Genomic DNA, 23,731 nt, shown 5'->3' with positions numbered 1-23,731 from the left:
TTAAATGACAGAAAGAAATGAGAAATCCTTTACTTCACTTTTCAAGGGAAAAGCAATTAAATGACAGTAATCCATTGATTAGTAATGCATTACGCCCAACACTGGTCACAACCTCCAAGAATGCTCAAGCGTCGATCACGTCATAAATCATGAACTATCACATGTGGTTTTCTGTGAAATGCCAAGAGCAACAGAAAGCATGAGATCAAATCATTTTCAGCATGTGTTTCTCTCTGGTTCAGGGTGTAACGCGGAGCTCGGCGGGTTTGCGGGGCTTTTTGACCTGAAAGCTGCAGGATTCGTCGACCCAATCCTGGTGTCGGGAACAGACGGAGTGGGAACCAAACTGAAGGTACAGTGAACTGACACAGATGCTTCAGTGATGCTGGTCCTCATCATGAGTCGGTGGTGTTTGTGTGTGTGATGGCCATAGATCGCTCAAGCGTGTGGCGTCCACAGCACTCTGGGACAGGATCTGGTGGCCATGTGTGTGAATGATGTTCTGGCTCAGGGAGCAGAGCCTCTGTTCTTCCTCGACTACTTCTCCTGCGGACATCTGGACGTGGGAGTCGCATCCTCTGTCATCGGTGGCATCGCAGACGCCTGTCAGACGGCGGGATGTGCTCTGTTAGGTCAGTTACGCAGCCAAAACATGACAATACATGCTTCTTATTTTTATGAAGAAACAATGAATCATTCAATTAAATGCAAGCAAAAAGTGCTGCATTTCACTTTATCGCTTTGTTTGATTCTGGCTTCTACACTAGGACATGATCACTCAGGTGTCGTTTTTTTTCATATTAATTTCAATGACAAATATTAATACTGTTTTTTGAATGTTTATTTAGAAATGACTTTATATCTCGCAATTCTGACTTTATATCTCGCAGTTCTGACTTTATATCTCGCAATTCTGACTTTATATCTCGCAATTCTGACTTTATAACTCGCAATTCTGACTTTATATCACGCAATTCTGACTTTATATCTCGCATTTCTGACTTTATATCTCGCAATTCCGACTTTATATCTCGCAATTCTGACTTTATATCTCGCAATTCCGACTTTATATCTGGCAATTCAGACTTAATATCTCGCAATTCTGACTTTATATCTCGCAATTCTGACTTTATATCTCGCAATTCTGACTTTATATCACGCAATTCTGACTTTATATATCGCAATTCTGACTTTATATCTCGCAATTCTGACTTTATATCTCGCAATTCCGACTTTATATCTGGCAATTCAGACTTTATATCTCGCAATTCTGACTTTATATCTCGCAATTCTGACTTTATAACTCGCAATTCTGACTTTATATCTCGCAATTCCGACTTTATATCTGGCAATTCAGACTTAATATCTCGCAATTCTGACTTTATATCTCGCAATTCTGACTTTATATCACGCAATTCTGACTTTATATATCGCAATTCTGACTTTATATCTCGCAATTCTGACTTTATATCTCGCAATTCCGACTTTATATCTGGCAATTCTGACTTTATATCTCGCAATTCTGACTTTATATCTCGCAATTCTGACTTTATATCTCGCAATTCTGACTTTATATCTCGCAATTCTGACTTTATATCTCGCAATTCTGACTTTATACCTTGCAGTTCTGACTTTATATCACGCAATTCTGACTTTATATCTCGCAATTCTGACTTTATATCTCGCAATTCCGACTTTATATCACGCAATTCTGACTTTATATCACGCAATTCTGACTTTATATCTCGCAATTCTGACTTTATATCTCGCAATTCTGACTTTATATCTCGCAATTCCGACTTTATATCACGCAATTCTGACTTTATATCACGCAGTTCTGACTTTATATCTCGCAGTTCTGACTTTATATCTCGCAATTCTGACTTTATATCTCGCAATTCTGACATTATATCACGCAATTCTGACTTTATATCTCGCAGTTCTGACTTTATATCTCGCAGTTCTGACTTTATATCTCGCAGTTCTGACTTTATATCTCGCAATTCTGACTTTATATCTCGCAATTCTGACATTATATCTCGCAGTTCTGACTTTATATCTCGCAGTTCTGACTTTATATCTCGCAGTTCTGACTTTATATCTCGCAATTCTGACTTTATATCTCGCAGTTCTGACTTTATATCTCGCAGTTCTGACTTTATATCTCGCAGTTCTGACTTTATATCTCGCGGTTCTGACTTTATATCTTGCGGTCCTGACTTTATATCTTGCGGTTCTGACTTTATATCTCGCAGTTCTGACTTTATATCTTGCGGTTCTGACTTTATATCACGCAGTTCTGACTTTATATCTCGCAGTTCTGACTTTATATCTTGCGGTTCTGACTTTATATCTTGCGGTTCTGACTTTATATCACGCAATTCTGACTTTATATCTCGCAATTCTGACTTTATATCTCGCAGTTCTGACTTTATATCTCGCAGTTCTGACTTTATATCTCGCAGTTCTGACTTTATATCTCGCAGTTCTGACTTTATATCTCGCAGTTCTGACTTTATATCTCGCAGTTCTGACTTTATATCTCGCAGTTCTGACTTTATATCTCGCAGTTCTGACTTTATATCTCGCAGTTCTGACTTTATATCTCGCAATTCTGACATTATATCACGCAATTCTGACTTTATATCTCGCAATTCTGACTTTATATCACGCAATTCTGACTTTATATCTCGCAATTCTGACTTTATATCTCGCAATTCTGACATTATATCACGCAGTTCTGACTTTATATCTCGCAATTCTGACTTTATATCTCGCGGTTCTGACTTTATATCTCGCGGTCCTGACTTTATATCTTGCGGTTCTGACTTTATATCTTGCGGTTCTGACTTTATATCTCGCGGTTCTTACTTTATATCTTGCGGTTCTGACTTTATATCTCGCAATTCTGACTTTATATCTCGCAATTTTGACTTATATCTCGCAATTCTGAGAAAAAAGTCAGAATTGTGAGAAGTCACAATTACCTTTTTTATTTTTTTATTTAGTGGTGGAAACAAGCTTTCATATTTGACAGACTATTCTATTAATTTTGCATTTTTGCATTTCATAATCAAATGGAAACAAAAATTATAGTTTGTATATTAATTGTTTAATGCAGAAAATGTTTTCGATTTCACTTCACTTTGTCATTTTGCTCTCAGTGTGATTGTTTTCTGGACTCATTAAGACATTGAACACTCAAACAAGGTTTTTAATGATAATTTTTTACAATAAACGACAAATATTACCAATGTTTTGTGCGTTTATTCAGAGGGCAAAAAATGATATATGCACAATCACACTTTGTCAAATTAAATGAAAATTTAAAATGTTGCATTCAAATTAAAACAATCAAAAGAACATTTTATACTGATCTTATATACAAAAATGAGTCCGGAACATGAGATTTAATCAAAGCTCCTTTTTTTGCAAATAATTCCACTGTGAGAAGTGATTTTTGCATGTTTGTATATTAATTGTCTTAAAATTGTGCAAAAATCGTCTTAGTTTTGTGATTTTGCTCTGGGTGTGGTTTAGGTTTCTGATGACCGGAGATAAGGCCGTTTATCACTCAGGTGTGTTTTATGTTAATCTGAGTGACATCAGTAATGATGTGTGTGTTCAGGAGGAGAGACGGCCGAGATGCCCGGTGTTTACGGCCCCGGAGAGTACGATCTAGCAGGCTTCTGCGTCGGGGCCGTGGAGCGAGGGGCCGTCCTGCCCAGACTCAAGGACATCGCAGAGGGAGATCTGCTCATCGGTGTGGCCTCCTCTGGGATTCACAGCAACGGCTTCAGCCTCGTGCGCAAGGTCCTGGAGCGGACCGGCCTCCAGTATGGCTCGCCTGCTCCGTTCGGACAGCCCGGACAGAGTCTTGGTATGATATCATCAGTGCTTCACATGGTTAGCAGAGCTGTGTTTATGAGTCCTCACATCTGCGCTCTGGTCTGAAGGTGACGTGCTGCTCACGCCCACGAAGATCTACAGCCGCCTGCTTCAGCCAATCCTGCGCAGCGGAGCCGTGAAGGCCTACGCCCACATCACCGGCGGTGGGCTTTTGGAGAATATTCCTCGCGTTCTCCCGCCAGAACTGTCTGTGGACCTGGGTGAGCGACGTCTGGACCAATTTAAGTTACAGTTTGTAATTAAAATTGAAATAAAATGATTAAATAGAGAGAAATTAAATCAGTTTGGATGTGCAAAATAAAAAAAAAACAGATTACTGAATTTATTCTGATCTAATGTAATTATTATAATGATAAACTGCATATATCAAGCTGAAAATTAAAATAAATATGCTAAAATAACAATAACATGTTTTTTTGCACAATTGAATGTGCAAAAAAAAAAAAAACACTGATTACTGAATTTATTCTGTTCTCATATAATTATTATATTGATAAACTGCACATCAATCACAGAGAGCAAGAATAAGTTACAGTTGTAATTAAAATACAAATAAAAGTGATTAAATAATGATAAAAGGTATGTTTTTATACTATTTTTAACATGGAAAATCAAAAAAATACCCAAACTGAATTTATTCTTATATCATAAAATTATCATAATGATGAACTGCATATGTCAATCACTGAGAGCAAGAATAAATTACAGTTTCAAATTAAAATTGAAATAAACATAATAAAATTACACAAAATTAAATAAATATTTTAACACATTCAATTGTGCAAAATATAAAAAATATCACTGATTTACTGAATTTATTCGGATCTTATGTGATTATTATAATGATAAACTGCATATCAATGACCGAAAGCAAGAATAAGTCAGATTGTAAAATAAAAATGTAATAAAAAATGTAAAAAATGGTAATTTTTTTTTTGTACAATTGAGTGAATAACAGATTACTGAATTTATTCTGATGTAATGTAGTTATTATAATGATAAACTGCATATATCAAGTTGCGAATTGAAATACAAATGATAAAATGGAGATTTTTTTTTAAATATCAATCACTGAGAGCAAGAATAAGTTATGCTTTATTAAAATTGAATTAATAATTATAAAATGATTCAAAATTATTATTTTTTTTACTATTTAATATGGTTTGTAATTAAATTTGCAATAAAAATTATAAAATAATGTTACATATTTTTTTAATTTTTAAAATGCAAAATAAAAAATACACTTACTGAATTCTGATTTCATATTAAAAATAAGCACAGGTTTAGATCAAAATTGAGAAATTCTTGTTTTCAATTATTGATATGCAGCTTGGTCACAGCTTGATTAAAATAAAAATAATGAAAAAATTAAATGTGTTTTTTGCAATGAGATATGTAAAAAAAAAAACAACTGAATTTATTCTGATTTCATATTAATATAATAATATTGTTGCTTTTTTTAGTGATTGATATATGCAGTTTAAGTTCAAATTAAGATAATGCCCATTAATAATTTAAATTAAATTATTACCTTATTATAATGCTTATAAAAATGAGTCCTAAATAAGACATTAATTTAATGTTATTTTTTATTATATATTTGTTATTTAATTAATTAATTTGTAATACTTCAGTTTAATTATTTTTTAAAAGGTTTGATCATTATTTGAATATTTGAGTGTAATGACGTGTTTCAGACGCGTCCCGCTGGAGGATCCCGCCCGTGTTCTCGTGGCTGCAGCGGGAGGGCGGCCTGTCGGAGGAGGAGATGAGCCGCACCTTCAACTGCGGTCTGGGCGCCGTGCTGGTGGTCAGCAAACAGGACGCTCAGAGGGTCGTCCGGCTGCTGCGGGCCCAGGAGGAGGCGTGGATCGTGGGGTCGCTCGCTCACAAACACCCCGGTCAGAAACACAAACATCATCAGCTGGAGGAGTTCTGCTTTAATAAAGTCTTAAAAACATGCATTGTGCTGTTGAATTCTCAGGAGCGGAGGCTGTGCTCATCAGAAACCTGGAGCGGAGTTTAAAGGACAGTCCCGGACGCTCTCCGGACACCAGCGCCCTCGAGAACGGAGCTCTTCACGGGGAACACGCCACGCGCAAGAGGACCAAAGTGGCCGTTCTGATCTCTGGGAGCGGTGCGTGTGCTTTTATGAGCTCCGTTCCCTGATCACATGTGCCGGCGGAGTCCAGTAATGAGACGGATGTGTGTTTGACAGGAACAAACCTGCAGGCCCTGATGGAGCAGGCCAAGAAACCCTCGAGTTCGGCGGAGATCGTGGTGGTCATCTCCAACAGACCGGGCGTCATGGGGCTGAAGAGAGCGTCTATGGCGGGCATTCAGACGCGGGTTTGTCTGAAATATACAGACGCATTATTAATATAACACGTGATGGGTGAAGGATCCGGCCACACATTGGAAATCTTAGTTAGATGTGTGCGATATTGACACTGAATTATAGTTTCATATTTTCTGGGATTTTGTCAGAAACGACAATATTTTGCTGAGTGTGTGTTTTTGTGCTGTCAGCTGACTCTTGAAGATTTTCATATTCTTCATATTTTCAGTTCACAGCGGTGATGGAAATGATGATATTTGACACCTAAAATTGATTTCCAGGGGATTTAGACCTTTATCAGGGCAATCACTACTACTGAGTCGTAATTATGACAGACAGAAAGTCATCATTTTGACTTTATAATATCATAATTATGACTTTTCTTCATAATTATGACTGTCAATTATGACTAATTTATATAAATTACTGCATTTAATTACACATTATCTTCATTTTTTTAATCTCATAATTGATTTAGTATGTCATAATTGACTTCTTATCTTATAATTGACTGTCATAATTATGACTTGTCATATTTTCTACTTTTTATATCATAATTATGACTATCTTATCATTTTTCATAATTATGACTTTTGTCTTACTTTATACTTTTTATCTCATAATTACGACTTTTTATCTTATAATTGACTGTCATAATTATGACTTTTGTCATATTTTCTACTTTTTATATCATAATTATGACTATCTTATAATTTGTAATAATTATGACATCATAATTTATACTTTATCTCATAATTATAACTTTTTATCTTATAATTGACTGTCATAATTATGACTTTTGTCATATTTTCTACTTTTTATATCATAATTATGACTATCTTATAATTTGTAATAATTATGACATCATAATTTATACTTTATCTCATAATTATAACTTTTTATCTTATAATTGACTGTCATAATTATGACTTATTTTCTACTTTTTATATCATAATTATTAAAAATTATAAGATAGTCATAATTATGACATCATAATTTATACTTTATATCATAATTATGACTTTTTATCTTATAATTGACTGTCATAATTATGACTTGTCATATATTCTACTTTTTATATCATAATTATGACTATCTTATAATTTTTCATAATTATGACTTTTGTCATAATTTCTACTTTATCTCATAATTATGACTTTTTATCTCATAATTGTGAATTTTTCTCATAATAGGCTTTCATAATTTTGACTTTATCTCAGTCTCATAATTGACTTAGTATGTCATAATTATGATTTGTCATAATCATGTCTTTTTATCTCATAATTACGATTTTTTTTCTCATAACAGGCTTCATAATTTTGACTATCACAGTCATGACAGTATGTCATAATTCCGACTTTATCTCAATATGACTTATCTCATAATTGACTTTTACTCATAATTATGAATTGTCATAATTTCTACTTTTTTATCTCATAATTTTTCATAATTATGAGTTTTGTAAATTTCTACTTGATCTCATTATGACATTTTATCTCATAATTGACTTAGTATGTCATAATTGTTTTTTGTTATGTCTTTTTATCTCGTAATTATGAATTTTTCTCATAATAGGCTTTCATAATTCCGACTTTATCTCAATATGACTTGCCTCATAATTGACTTTTACCCATAATTATGACTTATGTCATAATTATCTCCTATATGTCATTATCTCATGACTTTTACTCATAATTATGACTTCTCATAATTAGGACTTTTTATCTCATAATAGACTGTCATAATTGTGACTTTTGTCATAATGTCTACTTTTATATCATAATTGACTTTTTATCTCATAATTGACTTAGTACGTTATAATTATGACTTGTCATAATTTCTACTTTTTATCTCATAATTATGACTTTATCTTATAATTTTTCAGAATTATGACTTTTGTAAATTTCTACTTGATCTCATTATGACATTTTATCTCATAATTGACATAGTATGTCATAATTGTTTTTTGCCAATCATGTCTTTATCTCATAATTATGAATTTTTCTCATAATCGACTCATTAATTTGACTTTTTATCAGTCATGACGGTGTCATAATTCTGACTTTATCTCAATCTCATAATTTTTATCTCAATTGATTTTTACTAAGACTTAGTGATAATTATGACTCATAATTCTACATTTTTCTTATAATTGACTTTTTCATAATTATAACATCTCAATTATGACTTTATCTCATGATTGAATTTTTCTCACAATTTTGAATATATATCTCATGACTTTTATCATAATTATGATCTAGTATGCCATAATTTTGCCTTTTTGTCATAATTGACTTTGAATCTTATAATCATGACAAGTGTAATTTTGACTTTATTATAATTTACTTTGTCATGATTATGTCATTTTGACCTTTTATGTCATAATTATGATTTACCAAAGCATGATTTATTGTTTTTATGTGGAGAGATGGGCAGTTTTCCACTGCAGAAGCTCATCTGAAGCAGCGTTTAGATGTTCTTCACACTGATGACAGCTGATGTCACAGCGGTTCTCTTCAGTCAGGTGTTCTGGATGTTGTTTGTCCGTCAGGTGGTGGATCATAAGCTGTACGGCAGCAGAGCCGAGTTTGACGGCACCATAGACCGAGTCCTGGAGGAGTTCGGGGTGGAGCTGGTCTGTCTGGCGGGTTTCATGCGAATCCTCACGGGAGCCTTCGTCAGGAAGTGGAGCGGTGAGTGTGAACGTCTGCTTGAAACCAAATCTGTGCTGCTTCACGTCTGTTGTTGCTACCGAAAAGATTTATTAGAACTTGTATTTAACTTTGATATTGTTAGTGATATTTCAAGATGAACTTACTGGACTGAAGCAGACAAAGATGTTCATAAAGAGCGAAGGCTTCAGTGCTTTCTGTGATTTGATTGAATGTTTCAGAGTGACACAAACCTACTAAAACATCCCAGAATCCATCAGATCTATTGTTAATAGTTACTGATGATTTCCCACCAAAATGAGGTCACTTCCTGTGGGATGATGTCATTAAGAACTGACTGCTCCTGTTTAAAGGGGTTTGACAAAATAATAGCAGGATGCCAAGTGATACGGAAGTATGTTGAGATATTTTCATTACTAGAAATAAAATAAACGTTAACTGAAATAAATTATATATTTAGCAACTAAAATTTATATAAAAAATGGACATTTAAAAAAAAAAAGTTACTAAAACTAAAATGAAATTATAAAAATAAATAAAACGTAAATTGAAATAAAAATAATATAAATTATTTGAATATATTTAAAAACAAATACTTAAATTAAAATGAAAATTAAACATTTTAATTACTTAAAATAAATGTTAACTGAAATAAAATATAAAAAGTCATAAGTTTTAAAAACTTGATGTACTAAAATAACAAAACTAAAATTTATATAAAAAATGGGCATTTAAAAAAAAGTTAGTAAAACTAAAATGAGATATATAAAAATAACTAAATTGAAATAAAAATAATATAAATTATTTGAATATATTTAAAAAAATACTTAAATTAAAATGAAAATTAAAAATGTTTTTTAAAAAAATTACTTAAAATAAAATGTTAACTGAAATAAAATATAAAAAGTCATCATGAGTTTTAAAAACTTTATGTACTAAAATAATTAAACTAAAATTTATATAAAAAATGAACATTTAAAAAAAGTTACTAAAACTAAAATGAAATATGTAAAAATAACTAAAACTTAAATTAAAATAAAAACTAATATAAATTATTTGATTATATTTTAAAAAATTATTTTTAATTTTCATTTTAATTTGTTTTTTAAAAAATTACTTAAAATAAAATAAATGTTAACAAATAAATTATAAAAAGTCATCATAATTTTTACAAACTTGATGTACTAAAATTTAAATAAAAATATTTGGACATATTGAAAAAAAAAAGAAATTGCTGAAATGAAAATTAAAAATTACTTGAATTAAATGTTCACTGAAAGAAAATATAAACTCATTTTAATTTTGAAAAATGTATGTACTAAAATAACTAAAACTAATATTGAAATAAAAATAACTATTTGGACAGATGCACAAAAAAAAAAAAAATACTAAAATTAAACAAAAAAAGTAATTCAAAAATATTAAAATAACACTGTCGAGGACAGGAATAAAATGGTAAAAATGATTAATTATAAAAACATCAGGAATATTTCTGAACTTCAATTATTCATTTTAAAAGACCAAATAAAATCAGATTAGCATCATTAAAGCGGTCGTATCTCTCGTGTCTGATGGGAGATCAGGGCTGACGTGTGTCTGTCGTCTCACAGGGAAGATGCTGAACATCCACCCGTCGCTGCTGCCGGCCTTTAAAGGAGTGAACGCACAGAAGCAGGCGCTCCAGGCCGCCGTCCGCATCACCGGCTGCACCGTACACTTCGTGGCCGTACGTTTGTTTCATTCAGGTTTCCGATTCACTTACACACATTAACCAGCACCACAAATTCTACATTATCAAGCAAAATATAGCAGATCGTACAATCCCGAGAATTAATGTTCCTGACATTTTTATGTTTTAGTTTTAATAACATGTTTGTTTTTAGTTTTGGTTCAGGATAATAAACCTGGAGTTTTGTGAATTTCTCTGGTTCAACAGGAGGAAGTGGACGCAGGAGCGATCGTCGTACAGGAGGCGGTTCCCATCCTGGTGACTGACACCGAAGACAGCCTATCAGAGCGCATCCGGGAGGCGGAGCATCGCGCCTTCCCCGCGGCACTAGAGCTGGTGGCCAGCGGCGGCGTGAAGCTGAGGGACGACGGGCGGGTCGTGTGGAACCAGAGCGTTCAGGGATAGATCCGAATGGACCGATGACGCTAATGAACGCATGTTTCATGAATTTCGTTGACATTCCACATCAAATAATTCCAGAATGTTTATAAAAACTCGTTCCTTCTGCTGAGGTTCATCTCTGTAGTGCAGATTAGTCAGATTCACTGTTGAGGAATAATATTTACTCACGCCTGAGAATTAGTTGTCAAGATGAACTTTATTCTCTGCATGTAACAAGATCAGTATTTGTTCTTGGCATTAAACTTGCACTAAGTGATTGTGTGCGTTATTGCTTCGTTTCCACTCTTTCATGAACACCAGAGTCAGTTTCAATTCACATTTATTTGTATAGCGCTTTTCACGATACATATTTCAGCTTTACAGAATGCAGTTAGCAAATAATGTAATAATTTAGGTAATTAATTTACAATCACTGTTTGCTTCTACCTTCAGGTAAACTGCTATGAGCTCCTGGAAACAATGAATAACATATTAACAATAATTAGGATATATAGAAATTTGGGAATGTGCATGTTGATCCAGATATCATGGTATTGTAGTACAGCTAAGATAATTATTAATCTTACCACAGAAATATGAATGGTTGTAATGTGACAAGATTAAGAATACATCTTTGAGCTAGAGATTTATCATAAGGCTAAATGAAGTTAAACATCATTATTCAGTTGTTCAACTGATTAGATCTTGTGATTGACAATCCAGCATCTTAATTTACATCATGATTTCCATTCCACTTCAACGCTTTAGCTGAGAAATACAAATCCTGTTAATTTTGTAACACAGAAATTGATTTTTTTGTGTAAATCTTTAAAGACACTTAACTACAAGGTTTTTAATTTGATATATTAATTGGTATATAAACTTGTTCAGGCTGTAACTATACATTTTAATGAGCAAATCAGTGTACGGGAGAGTAAATGAAGACGATTTTCATTTTTGAGTGAATGATGCCTGTAAAAAATGCTGTAGAACCTAAAAAAAAAAAACTTTTGAACTCATTTCAACTAGAGATGCATCGATATATCGGCCAATAATCGGGATCGGCTGATAGTTTATAAACAGCCAATGATCAGGGCCGATATATCCCGTCAATCAAAAGAAGTTAGGAAAATGCACTGAATTTGTGCTTTGTGTAAAATGCTAAGAAACCAGTTTGATGTTCAATATTGGTAGTAATTATATGAATATTCAGAAAGTTAAGAAATATCAATTTAATCTTGAGAATTTAGTTAATGTGTGTTTATAACATACAGTTACTCTGAAACAAAATGAATATTTTTTGAAGTTTTTATTTGCATTTCCTTCAAAGTCTCATTAAAAAAGTGATGATTATCATTAATTTAGAAGGTGGTATAAAAGGCAGAAGCCCAAAACTCTCGGTATCGTCAGATATCACTCTGAATAATCGGCTATCTGGAGAAATTTAGTATCACTGCAGCTCTATTTTCAACAAACATGAAAGTTCAGGAAAGCGATTCAGAGACTAAATGAGTTTTGAACCAAAGTTTGTTTATTAAATATTTTCAGCACATGGACAGACGTCGTTCATTTAGTCGTCACCTCCTCCAGTTTGGGTTCTGTGGAAAAACAACAAATGAGTCATTAAACATCTAGTTTATCCACCCAGACTAACCTCAAACAACCAGTGTGGACCAACTTCAGCTCCTCAAACATCTGGTGTAGTTTAACTAGACATCAAACTAGATGACTCAAATGATGCTATAAATCATTATGGTTTTAAACTATTTCATGATTAAGAGCAATAATTTACTGTTATGACAGGAAGTACTTGTAACAACTAAAATGAAGTGTTACCATGTTTTGCAACACAAAATGAACAATAATTGTACCTAATAATATTTTTTGAAGCAAATTTATAGTATATCTCTACCTGATCTCAGATCAGTTTTACACATTTGTATAATACAAAGGAAGAGTTGTATTTAAAAGTCTCTAATTGGTCTCCATAAAACAAACAAAACAAGCCCTACAATTTAATAAAATTACATGTTAAAGAGACACTTCAGATTTAATGGTACTAGATTTGTTACTTGCATTTAATAGACCTTCAATAAAACATTTGCAAATAGTTTGTAAAAGGTGTTTTTAAAGCATGTTTTTGGCTGCATTTGGTCAGTGACGTGACAGGGGACTTTTTTTAATTCAAAAGCCTTAATAATAATAATAATAATAATAAAGAATGTAAAAAGTATGCACAAAGTACATAAGGTAGTACAACTAGATCTCTTTTATTGAATCCAAAAGGTTTTAATTATATTTTGCTTCATATAAAGGCATTTTACAGATTTTGAAGTGTCAAAAGGTCATTTCGGTTTAACCGTCCAACCATTCATTTATGATTAAAATATCTTAAAAATGTAATAAATGTATATTTTTTTTATCCTGGCATGATTTTATAACATCATATATCAACATAGTGCAACATAGTATTAAAATTATGTGCAGAAGTTGTCGCTTTGGATCAAGTCATGTGGTCAATATCATGTGACATCATTCAGACACCTGAAAAGGGTCACATGGTCATGAAGCAAAGTAACTAACTCTCTCTTAACTATTTGATAAATTCATGTTTTCACTCTCATAAGCATGTCCCGAAACATCAGGTCATTCGGTGCAACCGCTATAAAACATGGAAAATGTTGTAATATTTTAAAAACTTGTACTAAATATAACATTTTTGAATGTCCTTTTGCTAGCTATCAGCCTGTTAGCATTGATTGAAAATATTGTATATTCGGTATAACCAAAAGTGTCATTTGGTAAAACTGAAATTTTGGTTAAAACAACTGACTTTTGGTGACAAATTTTGTTCATCTTGTAAAAAAATGACAAAAGCAGTGTAGATTGATTATAAAAACCACATAATCTCATTGTTAACGCTTAATAAACCTTTGAAATTAATTATATCTCCATTGTTTTACACTTAAAATTCTTATTCATCGATGATCCATTTACACTGATCTGACCAGCAGGGGTCGCCAGCGTGTGGTGATTCAAAACAGTGAATCGTTTTGCATTCAACTGATTCAAAGTTTTGAAACGCTTCATTTCTCTCATCACTATTCCTCAGTGCTTATTAATATCAGCTTACTCATATCTTGTTTTTTTATCATGATTGATTTTCAATGTTAGACTTTTTAGCTTTTTAATCGTATCGTCATTGATCTTATTTCATGTGTTATTTTTAATCCTGGCATCAATCGCTTGTTCTTGCCTGTATTCACTGCATTGATTCGTTTGGAAAAGAGCGGTATGAATGAAATCTGATTTGTTTAAACTAACGCTTCAAGCAGCAGATCTTCCTCCGGCTCACCTGGGAAGTTGAACTGAGGGAATTTGGTCAGATCTCCTCCGCCGTACAAGCGCTGAAGTTTGGTCATCTCCTCCGACAGGTTCTTCTGATAGGCCGGACCGGCGTCCACCACACCGCCCGCGACGGCCCTGAGAGAGAGAGAGAGAGATGTGAGAAACGCTGGGAAACACTCACACATCATTGCAGCGCAGCGTCATCCACGCACTTGCTCTTGGAGTTGTACTCGCGGATCTTGTCCAGGAAGAGCTTCTGCACGGGGTCCAGGTCTTTGGCTTTGTTGAAGAGCACCGCGGACAGACCAATGTTCCTGCGCAGCGTCACGCGCACGGCCGAACCCAACAGAGACGACAGCTGGAAGAGCCGATGAAGAGCCATGATGCTGCAGGAGGGAGAAACACAAACACCATCATCAGAAACACCATTTGTCGGGCAGAAATAACTGCCATAAACAATATTATTGTCATCTTAAAGGGATAGTTCACCCAAAAATGATTTACTCATCCTCAAACCATCCTAGGTGTATATGACCGTCTTTCAGAAGAACACAATCGGAGATATATTTAAAAATATTCTGGCTCTTCCAAGCTTTATAATGGGAGTGAATGGGATTTTGAAGCTTAAAAAAAAAAGTGCATCCATCATAAAAGTTTTAAATATGGATATTTTTCTTACAAAATCCCATCGCTTTCTCTTCAGAAGGTCTTTATTAGCCCAATGGAGTCGTATGGATTATTTTTATGATGGATGGATGCGCTTTCTGGAGCTTCAAAATCTCGGCCCCCATTCACTCCCATTATAAAGCTCTGAAGAAAAATAATTTCACATTTTTGGGTGAACTATCCCTTTAAAACCATTTTATGCCACTGATTATATTATGACAAAAATACACCCTTTAAAAACTTTTAATTTGTATGAATATTTAAAAAATAATCACATATTCTAAATAAAACAAATAATAAATACACTTTTGTTAACAAAACGTGCAGTTACAGCATATTTGAAAATTATAAATACATAAAATGTATAAAAAATTTAATATTTTTTCTCTTTGAGACCTCTGCATGGAAACCCATTTCTGCCACATTCGACAAAAATAATAAAAAATGTTTTGATAAATCTTATGACATAAAGGTCAAAATGATGGCATTAAGAGTCAAATTTGAGAGTATGTAATAAATTTGCCTTACAAAAACTTGACTTAGCATGACATAATTTCGAGTTATGTCAATTATAATTAAAAGCATGTTTTTCTCGGATATATTTGTGCTCATTTCACAAAACACGGTATTTACATGATATTACAAGGTATCTTAGGACTTTGAATCTTAAGATTTTTAATGATTTGACGGTGATTATATACAGAGATGATGTTTAATTATCGTGTTAAATTAATTATTACTTCATTAACTATATGTTGTATATTAAATAACATTGACCTCTCGCGCACTGAAGCGCTGCAGCTGTTTAATAACTGTTTAAAACACACACACGAGCTTATATACACGCTCACAACAATTATATTCACATTTCCATGCGAAACAAACATGATAAAGAATAAAATCCCGTCTAACCTTGTGTTTGACACCCGAGGCACCGACGAACAGACGCTTGAGTGTTTCCGGATCACCGCGCGCGCTTATGACGCGTGATGACGTCAACAGCTTCTTTTGCCAGATTCACTGCCGGTGTCATGACAAATCGGGTCTCTTATCAACTATCAGTTAATGATCATAAGTATATATTATTTTAAAATTTATAATATATAATTTTCGGTTTTGTTTGTTTAGTGTGTGTATAACGTTAAATATATATATATATTTTTTTTTTTCAGAAAACGACGTCATGTCTGAACAGTCTGATCGATCAAATAAAGCCAGGCTATATTCATAATATTCAAGACTAAAAATATATATATATATTTTTAATTAATTTAATTTTAATAATTGTTAAAAAAAAAAAAAAAAAACATCTATGAGGAATTATGATATTTGGACAGCAGAGGGAGACAGTCTGCATAAATGTGTTTATATCACAGACTGTGAAGGTTATAGAGTTTCTGTGAAATATTGTACAGAAATGATGTGAACATTTTTAAGCAGTGATATAACATGGTAATATGACAACTGATGACAGAAATAAATAAATACTGATTTTAAATGTATATAAATACATAGGGTACATATTTGTACAAAACGTGATATATGTAATTCCACGTGCCACTACAGGAATACACTGAATCTACAAAGGGCTGTAAAAAAAAATAAAAAAAACAAACCATCATTAAACACTAATTAAAGATAATAATCTATTAATTATTATTAGATCATATGTAAAAATATTACATAATTATTACATTATTTAATAATTCCATATTACATTATTAATAAATCCAATATTACATAAATATTAATAAAAATATTTATTATTATTCAAAAAATAAAAAAAAATAAAAAATATATATATAAACCACATGATGGTGCTTAATGATTATTATCTAATTATAGAATATTATAAATAATCTATTAATTAATAATATTAGATCATATGTAAAAATAATAATTTTTTAATATATTTATTACATTGTTTTATAAATATTTTTCAAAAAATATAATTTATTCAAATAAAAAATAAAAATGTATTTATAATCATAATTTATTTTTATATTATATTATGTATTATAAAACTCTAAAATAATTATAATTATAATCATAAATAATTTATTATTAATTCATTATAATATAATAAAATATATAATACTTATATTATTATATAACATAATTATGTTATCATATTAACATATGTTAAGCACAATATTATCAGTGTGCTTCATTTCTAATTAGAAACATTAGTTTAAATGTGATTAACATAATTAAGCACTTTAAAATACAATATTTCAATATAACAAATAATAAGATGTGGTAATAAATCTTTCTAATTCTAAATATTGATGATGTTCTGCACACAATACAAAAGAGCCTAGGCTAACAGAGTCTGTATGTACATTCAAAACTTTATTTATGGAATACAGTGTAGAAAGCGCAGTTGTTTTCCAGTCAAAGCAAAAGATACACAGAAAAACGCCACTGAAAGAACCTCATCACCATCTGCAGACCATTCGGCATCTCTAACCACAGCAGCCCACACTGAAATTACCCACAATGCATCACTGATCTGAGAACAGGCCGTGTGAATGAGTGACGGTCATCACTGAGATGATTCTGTAAACGATTGACTGACATTCATTAGACGGGTTGATTATGGATTATGAAACTGTAAATCATTTCACACTGGTCTGATTCTGGATGCCACACAATAATAACCATCAGATTATAACCAGCCACACATTCGGTCATGAGACGCTTTCTAGAATTGGCTACAACAAACACAACAAGAAGTGTGAGACAAACGTAATGCTCCATGCATCAGAAAAGATTCGAATGTCCTTCAACTCATATTTCACCCCAAAATCAAAAGAAAAATGAAATAATATTTTGCATGAAATCGTAGAGCCATTCATACTTATTTTGCATTGCAACATTATTTTCATGTCAATTAAGCACATAATAAAAAATAATAAATTAGCATTAAATCAGTTCAGTACAAATATGACCATTATAAATACTTTAAAAGGAGCTATACTGTGTGTACAATTCAGAAACCCTTGTTATAGCGACACCTGTGGCTGTTGAGTGAACTGCAGCTGCAACTTATTGCTCGTGCTCGCACTAATGTTGCCTTTGGCTTGCTTAGTTGGGGACACTTGACATTTGTTATTCAACAGTGCTTTGATCTTTCAGAGCTGCTGTGCAACCAAAATTATACACATGCTATCACTGTAAAGCTGTTTTGACACAATCTGCATTGTAAAAAGCGCTATAAATAAAGGTGACTTGACTTCACTAATCCTGACGCCATCCACAGCGATGTTTAGATGAATATGTAAATGTAAATATATTCGCTTTCCTCTCAATAACGAAATAAACACAACAAACCTGACTGAAAACAGCAGTTTCGTCATAGCGATGTGGATATGTTTGAGATTCACCGGCATCATGTCGACAGATGAGGTCATTTAAATCACACTGGTATGATAGTATGATTATAAAGTAGACTGTAGACTAGATCTGACTAAGCGAGACTATATGTAGCCACGCCCCTTTTCAGCGCCGCGCTCGTCTTTTGACTTCCGGTTTGTATTTCCACAGCGATCTTACATATTTATCATTTTAAAATCTTCCCGGTCTACTTACATTTGTTAAGACATCTGATTTAAACAGTGCTCATGATAACTTTTGTCAACTGTACAATAAGTAAATCCACTTCACCAGCTAATTATTCTTTCAGCGATGCCATTGAAATATACAGGACTACCGCAAAACCGGAAGTTCGAAGATTCTCTCGTTTTCTGGCACATAAGGTCTATAGTTTGAATAAATCCCTTTTCTTTGCATGACACGTTGACATTACAGTACAGAATAATTCTTCTGACATTTTCCTGAACATAAGCATTCGTTTGAGGTTCTCGGGAGCGCGCGTAACCGTCACATCCTTCTGATTTTCCCGGCAAAACCGTCCCGAATCCTTCAAATAAACGTCTACAGGCACAACTCAAACTCACAAAAAGGCAATTGAGGAAGGTCTCGTTTTTTAAGTTTCGTTACAAGCTGTTCACACATTAGCATTAAAGAGCCATTAAAACATGAAAATGCTAACATATAGCCCCTTTAAATAACATTTAAATATGTTGTTGCATTATACATGAGAATTTGGGGTGAAACGAAATATAATGTTGCAATGCAAAACAATCTTCCAGGCCTTTTTCTTCTGATTCTGCAGTGAGATGAAGGCGTTTATCTCTCAGTGGATCCTGTGCAGCTTCACCCTGCAGTGCTGCATCTGTTTCTGCAGCAAAGAACGAAAACTGAGAGGAGAAATGAAGAAGAGAGAGACGTTTTCTACATCTGCGGACACAGAGTGATCTGAGAACACAAAACAGACTGGATACAAACATACAGAGAACGACTCGAAAACCCGCCCGCCCCAGAACACCCGCTTAAAAAACACACAACCACGAGTCAAATGGAAAATCAAACTTAAATAGCTGTTTATAAAGGAGTAAATAAATCTCTGAAATGCATAGAACGAAAACATTAAAGACAGTAAATGTACATCGACAGCCACCGCTGATAAAAAAAATATTGAAGTAAAAGCATGGATCTGTTTAAATCGAAGTTGTATCAAAGCAGAAGCCAATTGAGTTTATCATTTTTTTTGTGCAACTCAAATCACATTTTCACAAGTTACTGTTTAACCCTGCTAAAATGTCTCTACGTGAGAAAAGACCAAGATCCAAATAGTTTTTCCATAATTTTTTTCTATCATGCACTACATAGTTACAACTAATCTTTTTTGCATTACTTTAATATTGACAAAAAAAAAAAAAAAAACTTTTTTTTTTGGCAAATTTCTTCTTTTTTTTTTAACAATTATTCTTTTTTCTTGAAAAACAAACCAGAAACAATCAAACAATTTCAAGATCTCATTCAGAAGGACATCAATTTTACCACTAGATTTTTTTGTGACTGGTTTAATGATCACCAAACACAGCGCAGCTGCAGTCAGTGTGCGATGACAGGAGGGAGGAAGAGGAGGGAAGGAGGCGTGTCTGACGGGATGAAGTCTCGGACGTTCACCCTTCAGATCTCCCAGTGTTTCACTCATTTAGTAGTGAGAGCAGACGGTGCAGGGGACACGACGCGCCAGTCACTCGCCGGCCCTAAACGCTGAATCTGAAATGTGCATTAAACTAAAAAAAAAAAAAACGTTAATCTGATCATGTTCATGTTCGACCAGCCAATGGGAGGTCGTGGTTGAAAAATCTGGAGTGAATTCAAATTTGAATTATGCATTTAATTTGAACTGTGATTTGAATATGAACTGAACTTTAGTGGTGCATTCAATTGGATTTGTGATTTGAATTATGGATTCAATCTGACTTGAACTGAATTTGAATTATGCAATCAATGTGATTTGATATAAATTCGAATTATGCATTCAATTTGATTTGAACTGAATTTGAATTGTGTTCAACTTGATTTGTGATGTGAACTGAATCAGAATCATGCCTTCAATTTCATCTGAACTGAATCAAAATCATTCCTTCAATTTGATTTGAAATTAATTCGAATTATGCGCTTAATTGGATTTGAAATGAATTTGAAGTGTGTTCAAATTGATGTGATTTGAAATTGAATTATGAGTTCATTTTAATTTGAAATTAATTTGAAATTATGTTCAATTTGATGTGAATTGAATTTGAATTATGCGTTCAAATTGATGTGAACAATTCAAATTGTGCTCAATTTGATGTGAACTGAATTCAAATAGTGTTCAATTTGATTTGAAATGAATTTGAATTACGTGTTTAATCTAATTTGCCATTTGAATTCCAACTGAATTTGAATTGTGCATTAAATTTGAAACGGAATCTTCGACAACCTGAAACTGACCCCAACAGCACTAATCTGATCATGTGAATGTTCGTCCAGCCAATGGGAGGTCGTCTTTGATTGACAGTCATGGGAACTGGCCAATAACTGGCGTGATGTTTATGACGCAGTGAGATTCGGCTGGTGTCTTCTGCAGCGTCTGGAAATGAGGAGGGGAAGGGGAAGGTGTGGGGGGGGCATTACGCCATCAGTTGTGGATCTGCTCAAAGAACTTGTAGGTGGGGTTTTCATAGCCATTCTGCTGCATCTTGGACAGGTGACGTTCCTCCGGGGTCACGGCAGCGTCCACCTGCCAATCAAATCAATTCGCATTTCACTCCCATCTAAAGTTCCAACATTTCAGCTCATTTAATTCATGCTAAACTCACTGACCTCAATGATTCCGTGGTGGATGGACGTGTACTGCTTCTTCCTCAGCATCACCAGGGTGATGACGATGATGGTTGCTATGACAACGCCTCCGACCATCAGGCCAATAATAGCTCCCTTATTGGAGCTCACGTCCTCCGCAAAGAAAACCTGAACACCAGAAACAAAAGAGAAGCACATGAGGCATCACCTGCGGCGAGATTACAGTCGCACCGGCTGTCCTCTCAACGGGGTTATGTTGCCATGGTGACTGCATCATTTAATACAGCCACAAAGACAACACGAGAAAACCTATACTCTGTAATAGTTTTCTTTAGCTATAATACTTATGAGCATGTAGGTACCAGTTTCTGGTGGTAAACTTCGCTGTGTCTCTCTTCGGCTTCCATCCGCAGCTCAGGAACATCGTCAGGCTTCAGTCCAGACACTGGACAACAACCACAGAGACGGAAAATAAATATCGCAAATAATATACAGATTTAAGTGTGGTGTTGCATTAAGGCCTGTTCACACCTAGGACAATAACGATACAGGTGTAGTTTTAAAAATAGCTCTAAATATGAAAGAATAGAGTCCATACCACAACTAAAATGATAACGACAGAGGAACGACATTGTTGGAATATCTTTCAGAACAATTTATTTTCAATTGAATGATAAAAACATTGACAGCCAATAAGAATCCATCCTGCTTTAATTACGCGTTTAATTTGATTTGAAAGGAATTCCAATTGTGTTCAAATTGATGTGAATTAAAATTGTGAACAATGTAAAGTCATTTCAAATAAAACTGAACGTCAATTCAATTCAATTTGATTTGAATTTGATTTATGCGTTCAATTTGATTTGAAATTAATTCGAATTATGTTCAATCTGATTTGTGATTTCAATGCCAATTGAATTTGAAGTATGCGATTAATTTAATTTTAAATGAATTCAAATTATGTATTCAATTTGATGTGAACTGAATTCAAATTATGCATTCAATTTGATTTGAAATGAATTTGAATTTTGTGTTCAATCTGATTTGTGATTTGAATTCCAATTGAATCTGGAATATGCGTTCAATTTGATCTGAAATTAATTTGAATTATGCATTTAGTTTGATTCACTTTCAGAATTATTTTTTTCCAGCTGATGAATGATAAAATATTGAACACATAATTAAAGCAGTATGGATTCTGATTGGCTGTCAATGTTTTATCATTCATCAGCTGGAAAAAAATAATTCTGAAAGTGAATCAAACTAAATGCATAATTCAAATTAATTTCAGATCAAATTGAACGCATATTCCAGATTCAATTGGAATTCAAATCACAAATCAGATTGAACACAAAATTCAAATTCATTTCAAATCAAATTGAACGCATAATTTGAATTCAGTTCACATCAAATTGAAAATTTTGCGTTCAATTTGATATGAAATGAATATTGGTGAATTTGATGTGAATTGAATTTGAATTATGCGTTCAATTTGATATTAACTGAATGCAAAATTTTCAATTTGATGTGAACTGAATTCAAATTATGCGTTCAATTTGATTTTAAATTCATTTAAATTTGTTCAATCTGATTTGTGATTTGAATTCCAACTGAATCTGAATTGTGTTTAATTTGATTTGAAATTAATTCAAATTATGCATTCAGTTTGATTCACTTTCAGAATGATTTTTTTCCAGCTGATGAATGATAAAAACATTTAAAGCCAATCAGAATCCATCCTTCTTTAATTATGCATTTAATTTGATTTGAAATAAATTTGAATTGCGTTCAAATTGATGTGAATTGAAATTGAATTATGTGTTCAATTTGATTTTAATTGTTCAATTTGATTTGAAATGAATTTGAATTATGTGTTCAATTTGATGTTAACTGAATTTAAAATTATGCATTCAATTTGATTTTAAATTGAAATTGTTCAATCTGATTTGTGATTTGAATTCCAACTGAATTTGAATTATGCATTTAATTTGATTTTAAATGAATTTGAATTATGCATTCAATTTGATGTGAACTGAATTCAAATTATGCATTCAATTTGATTTTAAATGAATTTTAAGTATGTGTTCAATCTAATTTGTGATCTGAATTCCAATTGAATCTGAATTATGCATTCAATTGGATTCACTTTCCGAATTATTTTTTTCCAGCTGATGAATGATAAAAACATTGACAGCCAATCAGAATCCATCCTGCTATTAAAGCTCCAGCATTTAAAGTGACAGACAACAAAATTGCAGCGCACTTAGCCTTATAATAAACAACGATATTTTGCGCTGGTGTGGACGCTAATATAGTTATCATTCTTGTAGGAATGATAACGAGCTTGTTGTGGGTATTTTGCGCATAATATTACTCATTCCCACAGGTTTCACACTCACACCAATAACCGCTTCTCAAACAGCTCGCGGGTACCAAATTAAGTTCTTTTTCGTGGCTTATACAGTCAAATACACACAAAATTGACAA

The 23,731-nt window shown here is 33.0% G+C and overlaps 3 protein-coding genes across 4 annotated transcripts in view; 1 reads left to right on the top strand and 2 right to left on the bottom strand.

The window, feature by feature from the left end:
- gart (phosphoribosylglycinamide formyltransferase) overlaps positions 1 to 11,328 on the top strand; it is a 28,935-nt gene extending 17,607 nt beyond the window's left edge. Inside the window, exons 13-22 of the mRNA XM_067404784.1 lie at positions 243 to 352; positions 434 to 632; positions 3,629 to 3,880; positions 3,957 to 4,109; positions 5,607 to 5,810; positions 5,894 to 6,046; positions 6,128 to 6,258; positions 8,799 to 8,940; positions 10,530 to 10,645; positions 10,856 to 11,328. Of these exons, the coding sequence (XP_067260885.1) occupies positions 243 to 352; positions 434 to 632; positions 3,629 to 3,880; positions 3,957 to 4,109; positions 5,607 to 5,810; positions 5,894 to 6,046; positions 6,128 to 6,258; positions 8,799 to 8,940; positions 10,530 to 10,645; positions 10,856 to 11,053 (1,658 nt within the window). The 3' untranslated portion in view covers positions 11,054 to 11,328. The remainder of the gene's footprint in view (positions 1 to 242; positions 353 to 433; positions 633 to 3,628; positions 3,881 to 3,956; positions 4,110 to 5,606; positions 5,811 to 5,893; positions 6,047 to 6,127; positions 6,259 to 8,798; positions 8,941 to 10,529; positions 10,646 to 10,855) is intronic.
- Positions 11,329 to 12,471: 1,143 nt separating this feature from the next.
- atp5pf (ATP synthase peripheral stalk subunit F6) lies at positions 12,472 to 16,060 on the bottom strand. Its single transcript, XM_067403680.1, has 4 exons — positions 15,956 to 16,060; positions 14,590 to 14,763; positions 14,385 to 14,512; positions 12,472 to 12,627 (listed from the first exon to the last, which is right to left on the bottom strand). The coding sequence occupies exons 2-4, from the start codon at positions 14,757 to 14,759 to the stop codon at positions 12,596 to 12,598; spliced, it is 330 nt and encodes a 109-aa protein (XP_067259781.1). The 5' UTR covers positions 14,760 to 14,763; positions 15,956 to 16,060; the 3' UTR covers positions 12,472 to 12,595.
- Positions 16,061 to 19,311: 3,251 nt separating this feature from the next.
- The window catches only part of appa (amyloid beta (A4) precursor protein a), a 38,473-nt gene continuing 34,053 nt past the window's right edge, over positions 19,312 to 23,731 (bottom strand). For both annotated transcript variants that reach the window (XM_067405304.1, XM_067405305.1), the window contains 3 exons: positions 21,607 to 21,689; positions 21,266 to 21,412; positions 19,312 to 21,182 (listed from right to left, as the gene is read on the bottom strand). In XM_067405304.1, the coding sequence (XP_067261405.1) occupies positions 21,081 to 21,182; positions 21,266 to 21,412; positions 21,607 to 21,689 (332 nt within the window). In that variant the 3' untranslated portion in view covers positions 19,312 to 21,080. The remainder of the gene's footprint in view (positions 21,183 to 21,265; positions 21,413 to 21,606; positions 21,690 to 23,731) is intronic.

This window comes from Chanodichthys erythropterus, chromosome 12 (assembly GCF_024489055.1).
Source record: "Chanodichthys erythropterus isolate Z2021 chromosome 12, ASM2448905v1, whole genome shotgun sequence".
NCBI classification, from domain to species: Eukaryota; Metazoa; Chordata; class Actinopteri; order Cypriniformes; family Xenocyprididae; genus Chanodichthys; species Chanodichthys erythropterus.
This window is presented reverse-complemented; position numbering and strand designations above follow the sequence as displayed.